At 40.2% G+C, this 14,130-nt stretch overlaps 1 protein-coding gene across 4 annotated transcripts in view; it reads right to left on the bottom strand.

Annotated features, from left to right (window-relative positions):
- dlg2 (discs, large homolog 2) overlaps positions 1-14,130 on the bottom strand; it is a 204,717-nt gene that overhangs the window by 181,462 nt on the left and 9,125 nt on the right. For all 4 annotated transcript variants that reach the window (XR_013933583.1, XR_013933584.1, XM_080435020.1 and 1 more), the window contains exon 3: positions 491-642. Coding sequence is in view for 2 of the 4 variants with exons in the window: in XM_080435020.1 (XP_080291146.1) it covers positions 491-642 (152 nt within the window). In the remaining 2 variants the exon portion in view is untranslated. The remainder of the gene's footprint in view (positions 1-490; positions 643-14,130) is intronic.

Genomic DNA, 14,130 nt, shown 5'->3' with positions numbered 1-14,130 from the left:
TCATAATGTACTCACCAGTGCCAAGGTGTTTTTGTTGTTTTTTTGTTTTTTTCATGTCGCCATAGATCTTGTTAAAATCCTTAAGATTGAGCCGTGAACGGTCTGTTTACATCCGCGAGATCTCCCTGTATCTCCCAGTGAAGATCGCGTGTCAAACGGGGCATCCATGTTTGAGTTAGAGCGGATTACGTTAAACAGTGAAATGCGAGGAGAAAAAACTACAGGAAGAGAATTGAGTTTCAGTTTCGTCTGTAGAATGGGAGCGGGCGTGATCGTCGAAACCGGATCCCAAATAATTCTATTTCCTGTCATCAAACCGGAAACGGAAGTGGATCAAAAAAATTCCGAAAGTGCACCCGGACCGCGCATGCGCGAAAAGACCGCAGCCCGTAGGACTACGGGCTCGGCGCTTAACCGTTGGATTTAACGGCCCGTAGAACTACGGGCCCGGCGGTAAATGTGTTAATTGTGTGGTTGCCAGTGGACTCACCTCATCAGGAGGACAGGCAGATTGTGTCAGCTCAGGGCTGGGAAAGGAAACGCTCTTCTCCCATTTGTGGGCCATGTGGTTGACCTCCTCCAGCTTTTGCTCACAGCTCTTCTTAGTGTTGAGCAGTGTCACCTCATAAAATTCCTGGATATCTGGGAAAACACCATGAGGAACCGTTATTATTGCACCCTTTTAAATGTAATATTTATAACTTTTTTATTGTTTTATGTAAATGAACACAAAACAAGCGTTTTTGAGCTGCCAGCGCCTTTCTGCCATGCATTTCTATGCTAAAGACGCACTGGAACGCTCCTCTTCCCAGTGCCCAAGAATCGGGCTTTGGCGCTCTCTGCGTCCAGCTTCAAGCAGATTTTTTTTTAACTTTTGGAGAGGAGCGCCAGTCATTTGATTTAATCCTCCTGATTGTGTCTGACAACCCGGTAATCTGCTAATAACGCAGATAACAGGATGTCCGAGCACAGCAACGGTTGATGGGGTTGGATATTGAGAGAATTTGCGACATCAATAAACGTTGCGCGTCAGTGGTCTGGACATGATATCCAAAGTGCTCCTCCACTCATGGACACGGCCCCTATTAAAAAGAAATAATACACCCCCACAGAGCTTTTAAAAATGTGTTCTCCAAAAAGAAAATATAGTATATTATGATGGTGAAATTATCATAAATTCAATTTGTGCAATTTGTTGTATGACTGAAATTTGGATCAGAATATGTCTACAATACTATTCGTTGGGCATCCGAGCGTCGTAGAATACTCGCCAACAACTGAAGAGACCTGGTTTCAATTTCCGGCAGCAGTACCTCTGTCTTGGCTAGGCACTCCAACGAATAGATATTTTTTTCGCAACAGACATATTGACAGAAATATTAGGGTAATGTTACATCCTGTACAGTTGTATACCAATAATACTAATTAAGGCACTAGTCCATTCATGACAAACAGAGTCAGGGTGTTGCTATTGTGCATGTTGGCTCACTGCTAAGGCTCTGCTATACTACATGGAACAGAGCCGTAGTATAATTTGTAACACTTGTACAGGACCCTCACCCTACTATTTATGATGTCAATATGGCTGCCATGAAAAAGTTTCAATGTTTGCAGGTGGGAAACTGGTGGAGGGTTGAGTTGCTATTCAGCGGGGAGGGGGTCATGGGGAGATAGAGTAAAACTCTCAGTGTTACTCTCTCCTCGTGAGAGTTTTCCATTTCGGGCAAAAAAGAAGTGGCTGGCGACAGTGGCAAGTCCGTATGTATCAGAGGAAGCATCTGGTCATCTAGGGTCAGTCCACCCAAGGTGGACACGCATTGACCTTTTGCACCTTAATCCCATGTATAACGCACTGACTTATTTTTTTGTCTTTTTATTGTGCTCTTTTTTCTCTAAGCACCTTAATGTCCATAAGTATATCATGCACAGTATAAGTATATATCATGCACAGTATACATACATTGCTGCTATGCTCAGGCACCTTAGTTTTTATTATCTCAGGTACTTTGTAAATATGTAGATAACTTGTCTGGCCTTCTGTTGTTCTCTTGTTTTTGATCTCCTTCCCACTTGCCCCCCACCCCTCTTCTTCTCCCCCCCCCTCTTCTTTCTATGGAACTAACGTTGCGATGGGAATGATGTACAAAAACGAATTTCACCCACTTTTTTACCTTGTAAACCTGTGATGTGACAATAAAACTGATTCTGATTCTGATTCTGATCTACAGTCACTGCAGTTGGTAGTGACAGGGACCACAGTGCAGTGCACATACGGAAATGCCAACGACTATATTGGGGAGACAACGTGGGAAAATACTAAAATAATGACTCTACCATTGATATAGCTGACAAAAAGAATCAATTGTTCCAATGGTAACGTGTTGTTTAATAATTGATTCCCACTCTTGTGTTCTTGTCCAGTATGATTTTTGGGATAATGAACGTGTGAACTGAGATGCTACAATGACACGTCGAGGCAAAATGAAAGATAGAAGGTATGGCCAGCATACAGTAGGATTGCAGCCTAACAGAGTTGGCCTTAGGAAACCAAACGTCTTGCTACTGGGGGTGACACAGGAGACATGGCAGTGAGGCTACACCGCCCACCCACTCCAATTTAAAAGATAGAAGAGACCCAGTGAAAGCTTAATTGTATCTCTGGGGTTGCAGAAAGGGACAATGGCAGCTCACAGGCAAAGTCAGGAAAAACATAAACTTTCTTCTCTCCTGAATATTGTTCCCTTCCATGAGCACCGGTGGTTTGAGGGATACCAGTAGCGCTCCTGTAACTTCTTCCTTTTTTGTGCAACTGTAAATGTTGATATGAATTTATTTTGTTTAGAACACTTGGAATATTTGAATAATTATAGACAAATTATCTATTCACAAAAATACTTTTGCGCATCATACAATCTCTCACAATTGTTTTTATAATGTTTTAAGGAAGTAAGGAGCTAAAACAGAAAGGCCTATTTTTATCCTACTTTTGAATTCATTATCTGTTGACTCATCATTGCAGGATGTACTCTGTTGTTTTCCCTACTAATACCACAGCATTGTGTGCCCGTATATGGAAATCTGGTTGGTTTTCAAGAAAATCAACAAGTTCCCCATGATAATTCCCAGGAGACAATAATGACTTCAGTCTTTGTTCAGTTTCCTTAAAAACAAAGACAAACATCTGATGCTGAACATGTGTTTGGAAAAGTCACCCTGAGGCTGTGTCAAAAATGCAAATGATGTACCATTATGTCAAATAAATACATCAAACAAAAATATCTCTCTCTTGCGGCACAGATCAAATCAGTAGTGTGACCTGAATGGAAATGCATGCTTTATATTCAACATACTGTAAACTAAGGATCCACACTATATCAGTCACCCTATTGGTAAAACAACGTAAATTGTCCCAGTAATGGTGCCATGATCTCACAGAATCAAAGCATGAGTCACTGCAGCATAAAAGCCCCACTGCATTAGAATGTGCTAGAGCCAACATCTGTTTATATGTCATCACAATGTCTGCCATTAAGCCTCTTCATTGTGTAACTCAACTTTGACAGCCCACACCACCAGAGACACACCAGAGTTATTCAAAAGCGGCCACATCTATAGAAAGATACCCATGTTCTGCCAAAGAAACCAACCCCATTACAAGTGGTCTGCCATGGCAGTCCCGAGTCCTGTCTCCAAGGAGAAAGGACATTTACATTTAAATGGGTGTTAACAACAACGAGCTATTAGCATTCACTCTGCAGCACCACGATCACTGATGTCTCAGTGCCTAACTAAGTCCATATTTCTCATCTTTATAGGGACTAAAGTAAAAAACAAAAAACTAACTTTTTAAATAGTTTTATTCATGTACATTTGTGTTACAAAGGCTGCAAACAGTTGAGTCAAATGTGTCCCCTGAGATAGAGCATAAAAGTGACTGAATGGAGCCAAATGTATGCAAATTCCCTAAACGCCCACAAACAGCTACTGTATGATGGTTTATTGTAATAATAATCCCAGCATTTTGGTAGGTTGTCATTCAATTGATAATTACAATTCAACATAATATTTGATGTGGCCAAACTAATGTATCAGCATTCCAGTTATAATATAAACTATAATATAAACTGTTGATAATTAATCTCATATATTAAATCTTACCCAGTGTATATTAAATTACAATCTATATCACTGACTCCCTGCCATTTTCAGTGACTACACATGATATCATGAATACCATAACATCAACCACTGTTCCACAAGTGCACAATATATCAATTGGTCCAAGAAGTTAGTCAGTATAGGAACTTACAGTACCGTACCGTAAAGATTCCCTGGTTTCACTGGTCATGTTGCAGTGCTGCTAGAGTCCTGTGAAACAGTGTGCTGTCTGTGCACCAGATGCCCCATGGCAGGCTAGCAGCAAGCCTAATCCCCAGACATACACAGACGGCCAGTTCCCTCCAATAGAGACAATGACCGTATACTCCACAGCTGATTTCTAATTCAGCCCTGCCTTGGCTAATGTGCTTAACGCTGCCAGCAATCTACCACAACTCACCACTCTCAATAGAAGCAAGATTCCACTTTTTCCTCTACGGATGAACCAGTTAAGCTGCCATTCACCGACTAGATCTCTAGGCTTTTTTGCACACTAGACTGTATGTATATGTGTTCAATATGGACCAGTGTAAAACTTAAAGGTATATACTTAAGGTATTGTAGAGCGGCTGTCTGGGAACTGGAAGGTTCCCGGTTCGATACCTGGCTTGTAGGTTTCGGGTCAAAGTGTCCTTGAGCAAGACACTGAACCCCAAACTGTTCCCGATGAGTAGGTTGGTGCCTGACATGGTTGCCTCTACTATCGGTGTATGAATGGGTGACTGTATAAAAGGCACTATAGAAATGCAGACCATTTACTAAATTAAGACCTTTGTACTGGATGGTCTTTCATGCTCATGGTACTTGGCTCTCTACTGTATGTTGCGCGGCACTGCTGAGCAGCTTTAGGGGTGGCAGCTGGCACCGTGTTTAATATACTTGGCATGCATGTGAAAGCCCTCCTGAGCTCAACATGATGTTAAGTTATGTTCTTGTGCTTAACATAATTTGCTTTGGGAATCTTCTGTCCCCCTCATTGGATTCAAGATGTAGGACAGGCCAGGAAGACTCTTAACAAGGTCAGTTAGGCAGAGTTGAACTCATGGTTGTGTTTATGTGAACACAGCTCCGTGCTCTGGTAGCAAAGTGCTTGCTGACAGAACTTTGTTGCGAGTTAGAATTTATAGCCCAGCACACTATATTGTTGTGGGGGTGGCTTGAGGGCTGTTCAATATACTGTATGCTAATGGTTCAGAGCTCAAAAAAGGTCCAGAACAATTGCTATATGTCATCTTAATGTGGAACCAACACATCACAGAGTCCTCCATGAATTGATTACTTCCTTTTCCGTGTTTGACACAAAAGCCCAGCATTGCTATGAATGGAAAGGTCCGTTCTATACATTTATGTCAATGCACAGGACACAGCACTGTCTGTGTTGCTTCAACATCACTTTCACTTTGTGTGGGCTCCTACACAAGAAAGAATTATCCTGCCTCCACCGAACAGAAGAACAAGAAAGGATGCACAGAGACAAAGTAGATGTTTAATCTAAACTGCCAGCTTATGTTTAAACTCTTATCTTCAGGCAATTAATTTTTGTCATAGGGAAGTGATGAACTATTTAAGCAGACCTGGTGAGGAAAATTGGTGGGGACAATCATACACGTGCTAACAGAGCAATAATCTAGCTAGTTACAGGTTGACTTGGAACTTTTTAATAGACAAGCTAATTAGAACATTTAGGGTGTAATTGGCATTTAAAATTAGCTGGCCATATACTGCATTAGCAATACTGAAATATAAAATGCTCAGACTTCACTGTAGCAACAGAAGTCATGTTGGTGGCAATATTATTTGTGTATGATGGTGGTGTATGCGGTGTACAGTATATGGATGTAATGTATGGGGGTGGCACTGATGTATGAATCACTATAGCTATGAACATAGCAAACTATAAACTGTTGTATTAGGCTAAACTATCAACTAAAAGGTTAAACATCATTTAGTTGGTATTTAACAGTGAAAGTATCTGTTAATCCACAAGCATTACCCGTTAATCCGTAAGCCTTATCATGAGATACAATGACCAAAAATCACAATCTGCCCTGTATTTTTCCCTGTCCCACATGTACTATAACAACGTGATTACTGATCAACAAAATAGGCACAGCAGTAAGCATTGTTAATTGTTATCTTTGCACTTATTCTCTACTCGACCACGGTTCATGCCATTTACTATGATCTTCTTGCACTTTGTAAGAATGGATAAGAGCGTCTGCTAAATGTCTAAACTGTAAATCTAAATTGTAGTGATCAGTTACAAAGCCTGTTGTGTCTCACACAGCTGTCATAGTTTGGTTAAAACAAATATAAGCTGACACATCATGATGCAATGCAATGCCTCAGGTTTTCCAGTTGAAAAATTGTTTCTCGAGCAACGCAGTCATACATATAAATGAGGCTTTAACAAAATACATTTTACTATAACTTCCATTTATCAACTATTGTTTCAGTTTACACTATTTGTCTTTTCTTTTTTCCAACAATACGACAGCAGCTGAGTGCATGCTGCTCTGCCCGTTTCGGGTTTCCACGGCAACCCTGCAGTGGATCTGAGGATATTTGCATCCTCTGAGACAAAAGCTCCAACATTCTCTGTTTCTCTTTCTCATCAGTGCCAGTGGTGGAAGAAGTACTCCTATTAGTATTTTTACTTATGTAAAAGTAGCAATACCACAATATAAAAAATAGATAATAAAAGGCGGTTATTCAAAAATGTACTTGAGTAAAAGTATTGCAAAAGTATTGGCATCAAAATATACTTACAGTACAAAAGTAAGTGTTTTTTTTTTATTTGTCAAAAGTTTTTTTTAATATAACATGTTTGTTTTGTAATAAAAATCTAAATCTACAAAGCAAATTGTAACTAAAGCTGTCAACTAACTGCAGTGGACTAAAAAGTACAATATTGGCCTCTGGTATATCTGGGGTGGCAGTTTAAAAAAAATTGTATAAAAAATGGAAATACTCAAATAAAGTAAATGTACCTCAAAACCGTACTTACACACAGTACAAGTGAATGTACCTAGTTACTTTCCACCACTGCTCATAGCTTCCTCTAACAAGCAAAAACACCCACTTACACAATGAATTCACACACACACACACACACACACACACACACACACACACACACACACACACACACACACACACACACACACACACACACACACACACACACACACACACACACACACACACACACACACACACACACTCACTATGCAGGCCTGCTTTCTCCGTGCTTACGTAACGAGTGGGTGGAGTGGGCTGGGGCTTGCAGTGATCATCATGCCTGTACGCTGCCTCTTCTCTGGGGAGTGATTATTCCAACTGCATCCCCCTCCATAGATAGCCCTCCTCCACGGTGACTAAGGGCTAATTTATACTTCGTTGCACGGCCGCATGGCTTGAAGAAGATCAGTTATTTTTGTCACGGTCGTGCAACAAAGTATAAATTAGGCTTGCGGTGCCCACTAATCCTTCCTTCTATCTCTCCACACGCATAAGCTACCAGTTATTAGCAATAAATCACTCCCTCTCACTTCCCTTAAGGAATAACAGCACCTACACTGATCAGTTGTGATGAAATCAGAAAACATGCACGATCCGTCTACACTTTCATTTGACTCAGATTTCAACAATGATCAAAACTTGGAAGTTGTTCATTTATTTGATCGATTTATTTTGTGACTCAGAATCAGATACGATTCTATACAAAACTGGCAATACAAAGATGAGATGTAGATCGGCTAAAGATATTTGGTGTAGAGGGAAAAAAGGAGGGAGGAAAGTATAGACCCCTGGGGGAAATTATATATAAATTCAGTGAATCATTAGTGTGTGAGTCAAGCTACAGTAAAACAAGCAACCACTGCAACCTCTTTACATAAATTTCAGAAAATGAATTAAAGGATTTCCCCCCCCCTTTCAAACAGCTGTAGACCATAAGTATTCATATGGGGTTGGAGGGTATTGGAAATGTGGGAATTATGTAATGGTAGATATCCCCATTTCCCACACAATGGACTGGTGTGATCTTTATTTCACACACCATTGGGTCTAAAGTGTGTAAACAGCCACTGTACCTCAATTGCACAGCCACAGCACGACTCAAGAAACAAGTTGCTGATAGTGAGCATCACCGATTTAGCTGCTTTTTTTATAGGGTTAGTTTTTTTTAAATATGAACTCATTCACTGCCAGAATGAATAAATCAATCAATCATCCACTGCCAGAGATTTTTCAATTGTCTTACCTTTTCAAGTAGTCACAGAATATTTATCTCTAGTATGATCGATCCCCTGATGGTTGCTAATCACGGAGGGTTTCACTGTGCTTCCCCGAAAAAAAAAGAAATGTCATCGCGACCTCCCGTTCACTTGTTATACGCCTTTAAAAATAGCATGTCATATATATATATATATATATATATATATATATATATATATATATATATATATATATATATATTAAAAAAAAAGATATATATATATAAGAATAATAAAAAAAAACACAAAAAGTCGTCCTTGGCAGTCTGGGCCTTTGGGAAAAAATCATCAAAGTCGTCCTATGGCAGTGAATGAGTTAAAGAAGAGTACCTAAATTTGCCATGTATTGTTTTAGTTTAATATATTTTTATGAGAAATATGTTTTATGGAATTTATTATATCGGGTATACCCAAAGTTAGTGATGGTGTGACTATTTTCATCATTATTGTTCTTGAACTAATCAATTGAATAGATTAAAATAAGATATAATTGATAATCAACCTTTTTTATAGTTAAAATAGCAGATCTACAAGCTCTAAATCAGTAGTTCTCACACTTACAAGATTTAATTAAAAAAAAAAATAATAGCAGATGTATATCTGCTATTTGTGAATAGCCAATGCTAAAATCCAATGCTGAAATATAAAATGACACACGCTTCTCGATCATTCTATTAATCCAAAAAGGTTATCAGTAAAATAATGGCTAAGAAGAATCAATAGTTGCAGACAGTTACCAGAAATGTGAGTGCAGAGTATGAAGCAGATGTCTCTGAGTGCAAAGAGGAGGATTAACCACATGAACACTTGCGTCCTTATTCTGGGCATGTCATAAGAGGCCAACATTGGGCAAAAATAGAAGCTCAACAAGATCACAACGCAACGCTTGTGGCTATTTTCTGTGAAGATATTTGTTGTAGAGGGAGAAAAGGAGGCGACCAAGTATAGACCCCTGGGGGACCCCAGTCAACTAAGTATGTATATGGGTTAACTGGCTAAAATGAAGTTAACCACTTAAACCCCAGCATTCATATTCTGGGGGAAACTCTCGCCAAAAACAGCAGATCTACAAGCTCACAACGCGACGCGATGCGCTCTATACTAGATATTAGTATAGAGCGGAAACACAAAAGTCACTAGTATAGAGCCTGAGGGACTCCAGTCAACCAAGCATTGGGTTTAACCCAATAAAACCGGGACATCTGTGTCATTTTATATGTTAGCTATATATAGGCCATTAGGCCTACAGCAACATACGTTTTTCATAAAACTCTTAGGATCTAGAACAGCTGTTTAGAACTGTCAAAAATAGCAGATATACAAGCTCACAGCGTGTCACTTCGTGCCGCTCTGTGAGCTTGCACATCTGCTATTTTTGGAAAAATCTTGATTTTTAACAAATCTTCTCTTCTGGGGGGGGGGGGGGTCCTTGGCACAAAAACGTTTGAGAACTACTGATTTAGAAGGCATTTGTAGAATCGGCCTCAGGTTTGAATGGGTTTAATGGTTAACGTTTCAACCTCATCTCAAGCTCTTCCTTTTGGTTTGACACGGTCAGTAACCAAAACTCAAACAATGATCTATTGGCAGAATGCATGGGTACCAGTGTTGCCAGATTTTGCGATAGAAATAAGCAACTAGGTATATGAAAACAAGCCCAACAGACGCAACTAGGCTACATGAGCAATTTAAACCTATATACATTAGCTATTTTGGAAATAAAAGTGAACCATTTAGATTTTCTTTCCTTTTTTTTTTTACAACAACAACACAAATCCTGGTACATGGGTCACAGAAAATATTTAGATGGGGGTCTGTGGACAAAATAATACATATTAATATGGGGGTCCTTGACCTGAAAATGTTTGAGAACCACTGGTTTACACAGTGAACATTTGGAAACAAGCCCAAAATTAGCAACTACACTTTAAAAACAAGCCCAGGAACCCGCAACTACCAATATTTACAAGCAACATTACAGAAAAACAAGCCCAAAGTCGCTTATAATAATCAGATTTGGCAACACTGATGGGTGGTGGGTACCCACCTTCAGCAAAACGGACAAGCGAAAGTATACATATTACGTACAATCACACAGGCAAAAATAATACAAAGGTCAATTTGTAGCAGAATAATTCGCATTTAACATGCCCTGGGATTCACCAAGACATGCTCAACAATTTACTGTGTGGCATTTCTATGGCAACAAGCACAAAGTCACTTCCCACGTGACATGAGTTCCTGTGAAGACAAGATGCAGCAGTTCTTGATCTTGTAAACGGTAAGAAAACACTTGGGAGTGTGGGTGTCAGAGAACATTAACCCATTAAAGATCTGAGGCCGATTCTACAAATAATCTCTGCCAGGTGGAAACGTCATCCCAAAACTGTTACTTTTCAGGATTCACATTCAAAAACAGCAAAAGTAGCAGATCGACAAGCTCAAAACGCGGCGCGAAGCGACGCGTTTGGGATGCATTCCGTACACATTGTAGTCTAACAACATTGTGCCACATCATTTTCCTTCTTTTTTTTTGGTTGTGGAACACGAGCGAAGGGACAGAGGGAGGCGGTGACCTGCATGTGCATGGCGCTCCCTTCTGCTGCGTTAGAGCCGCTCCATTTCGCCTCTTTTCTTCCTATCTGTGCGTCATGGCAGCCACCGTGCCCCCGAAGAGGCCGGCGGGTCAGGATCGCTCTCTTCTCTTGTTCAGAGATTCCCGCGGCTTGGATTGTGGTTTTATCAAGCACCAGGATTTTAACTGGAGATTTTGGCAGCGCTCCGCCATTGTCTCCCGGGTCAGAGTGTCCCCTGCTGACCTGTAGAGCCCTGTGGCGGAGACCAGCAGAAGGGTAACCGCGCCCAGTGCTTTGGCGTTTGAAGCAGCTGTTTCGGTCAAGGAGGAGAAAATCTTGTCGCCCCATGACGCGAAGGCTGGCTCTGGGGGAGAAAATGGGAGGCTACTCCTCTCTCTCCCATAAGCGAGATATCGAGTGAAACTATATGAAAAATAACCAAATACATGCCGGTAATAGCTTGTCTCAATGTAGCTTCAGATCCTACATCATTTGATGAGGGATGCAAGTTTTCTATGAGACTTGCCAAGGATGCTCGTTCTGTTCTGATGCTCGAAGTTGAAAATCAATGTTTGCATCATGGCTTGAACAGTGTTTTGTAACAAGCAGTTATAATGGTAAATGTTATACTAATAATCTGGTACTATACCAGCGGGGCCCAAACCATTAAGAATATTTTTAAATAAATTAATTTTGTATTTTTTTCTGTATTTATTTACTTTGTGTACCCAACTTACAGACTAGTATGTTTTACCTATATTCTTCTGTCAGCTATGTAAATTAATGCAGCACAGAAGAATATTCTGAATAAATATACCTAAACCTGTCAAATACAAACATGACACAGAGTAGAGACAAAATGAGGTGTAGTGATGGATCAGCCTCAGGGCAGGATACAGTAATTGATTATTCATATCCCACTGTTTTATGTTAATGTTAAGCCCACACTCTGCCCCAAGCATGAAGGGGATAAGAAATATATAACACATGGCTACTCTTCTGAGTGAATGGCTACAGTTTCTCATAACTAGACTTCTGCCCTGGTAGTGAAGTAAGGCACAGTTTGTTCTAGCAGGGTCAGCAAAGTATGTGGGTGTCCTAATGACCTGAGCAAGGCAGGAGGCGTAAAGCCTGAGTTATACTATTTATTTTCAGTATCACCAGTGGTGTAATGGTGTTATTTTTTTTGCAGGGGAACGGTATTTTAATGACGTCACATGCACGAGTGCACACGCTCACCGCCACCGGTAAACCTGTTATGCAAAGTAGCCATTTGAGTACTTGGCTCGTGAATCTAGGGGGGAGAAAATGTTCTAGTGGAACGCTGTGGTGTCCCGTGTAGCGACCAAAACACCACTGGGTATCACTCACCGAAAATAGAAGATCTATAAGCTTGTGAGCTATAATTCAGGCTTAACTGAGCTGGTGTTGTGCTGTGTGGAAGCAAAGCACTGACTTCTGTTTCCATTACTGGTGTAATAATCCTAACATTCCTGTGTGTTAAAGCTGCAATCCATATGTTATATATATCCCCTCACCTGACAGAGAGAGGTTATTGCAAATGTAACACCTGAGATTCAAACCTGGGTCTGCTAAAGCAGGAAACCAAACATCTACCGCTCAAGCAAGAGGAAATCTGCACTTGGATAGGGAAGATAATTGGGCTTATGGGCTTCGGGCATGGCTACTGTTCTCGCCAACCAGTAGGTGTCCTACCCGACACCAGGGTCTACATTTCTCAATGGGAGAGTGGGGAGACCACCTCCAGCCACTATAGAAGTGCTAGTTATATTGTATTAATATAATCATAACATTTTCATGTGTCCTATTAAGCATAAAGTGGAAAAAAAGAGGTGTAGTACAGGTACAGTATACTGTGCATGCAATGGAAATTGTATTCAGCCATAACCAAATTATGCAACAGTTAAGATACTTAAAGGGACGCTTTGCCAATACGATGTCATAGTACTGACGTCATAGACTGGCCTCCAAGTACAATGATAATGGGTACTGCACAAATCACCCGATATAGATACTACTGGGCATATGAACTTCAGGCAGGGCTACTTGTCAACCAGCAGGTGTCCTACCCGGGGTCCCAGGGTCCGAATTTCTCAAAGGAAGAGTAGGGAGACCACCTCCAACCACTGTAGGTGTGCTATTTATATTGTATTAACATACTCTGCCATACAGATTGGTTGAAATAGCGTTTTATTTGCTCAAATAAATTGAGGATTGCAGCTTTAATCCAGCTATAAATGTGATAAATCTCTGTCCGTACTGTATCTCGAGAATCGTCCAACCAACCAACTAAAAACTGACCCATGATTTCACTACTGCTCTTCATCAATTAATAATAAATAAATACAAATTACAAAATCATGATTTAGGGAATAATGACATTCCCCAAATGCTAGTACTCACACCAAATTCAATTGTTGTCTTTGTGTCATACACCTGAATTTGATAATTGAGCTTAAATGAGTAAAGGAGCGAAGCCTTGTCCCCACCAGCATCTTGGCAGAAGGCAAACAGATTAGTGATTTAATGTAAACTATGTCTCATAGCTCCCTCTACTGGACCTCAGAGCGTACCCACAGTATGGATCATGCACACTGGTACCCATGATGTTTCCAGTATTCCTCCCATTCTTCTTAACCCATTAAGACCAGGAAAGCATCTGTCATTTTAGATTTGAACCACTTTAACCATTATTTTATACTTTGGCTATTAAAAAAATTGCAGATATACAAGCTCATAGCACGGCACAGAGTGCTATTTTTGAAAAATCATCAACAAATCTTTCAAAATATATATTTTTAAAGCAAACATTTGTAACGGGGTCCCTGGAACTAAATATTTTGAGATGGGGATCCGCGGCCAAATACATATCATTTTGGGAAGAAGTTTGAGAACCACTGATATTATAGCAACATAAGTGTTTCAGAAAACTGTTAGGATTTAGAAGACATTTTGTAGAAGCGGCCTCAGGTCTTAATGGGTTAAACATCAGTTTCATATCAGTACTATAGACAGGGTGAACAGTTTTCTTGTTTCTACAGCAACAGATTTCCCACTAGAAAGGCACAGTCTGTACCTGTCCTGCTAATTCTAACAGA

This window comes from Gymnoscopelus braueri (genome assembly GCF_963280865.1).
Source record: "Gymnoscopelus braueri genome assembly, chromosome: 8".
NCBI classification, from domain to species: domain Eukaryota; kingdom Metazoa; phylum Chordata; class Actinopteri; order Myctophiformes; family Myctophidae; genus Gymnoscopelus; species Gymnoscopelus braueri.
This window is presented reverse-complemented; position numbering and strand designations above follow the sequence as displayed.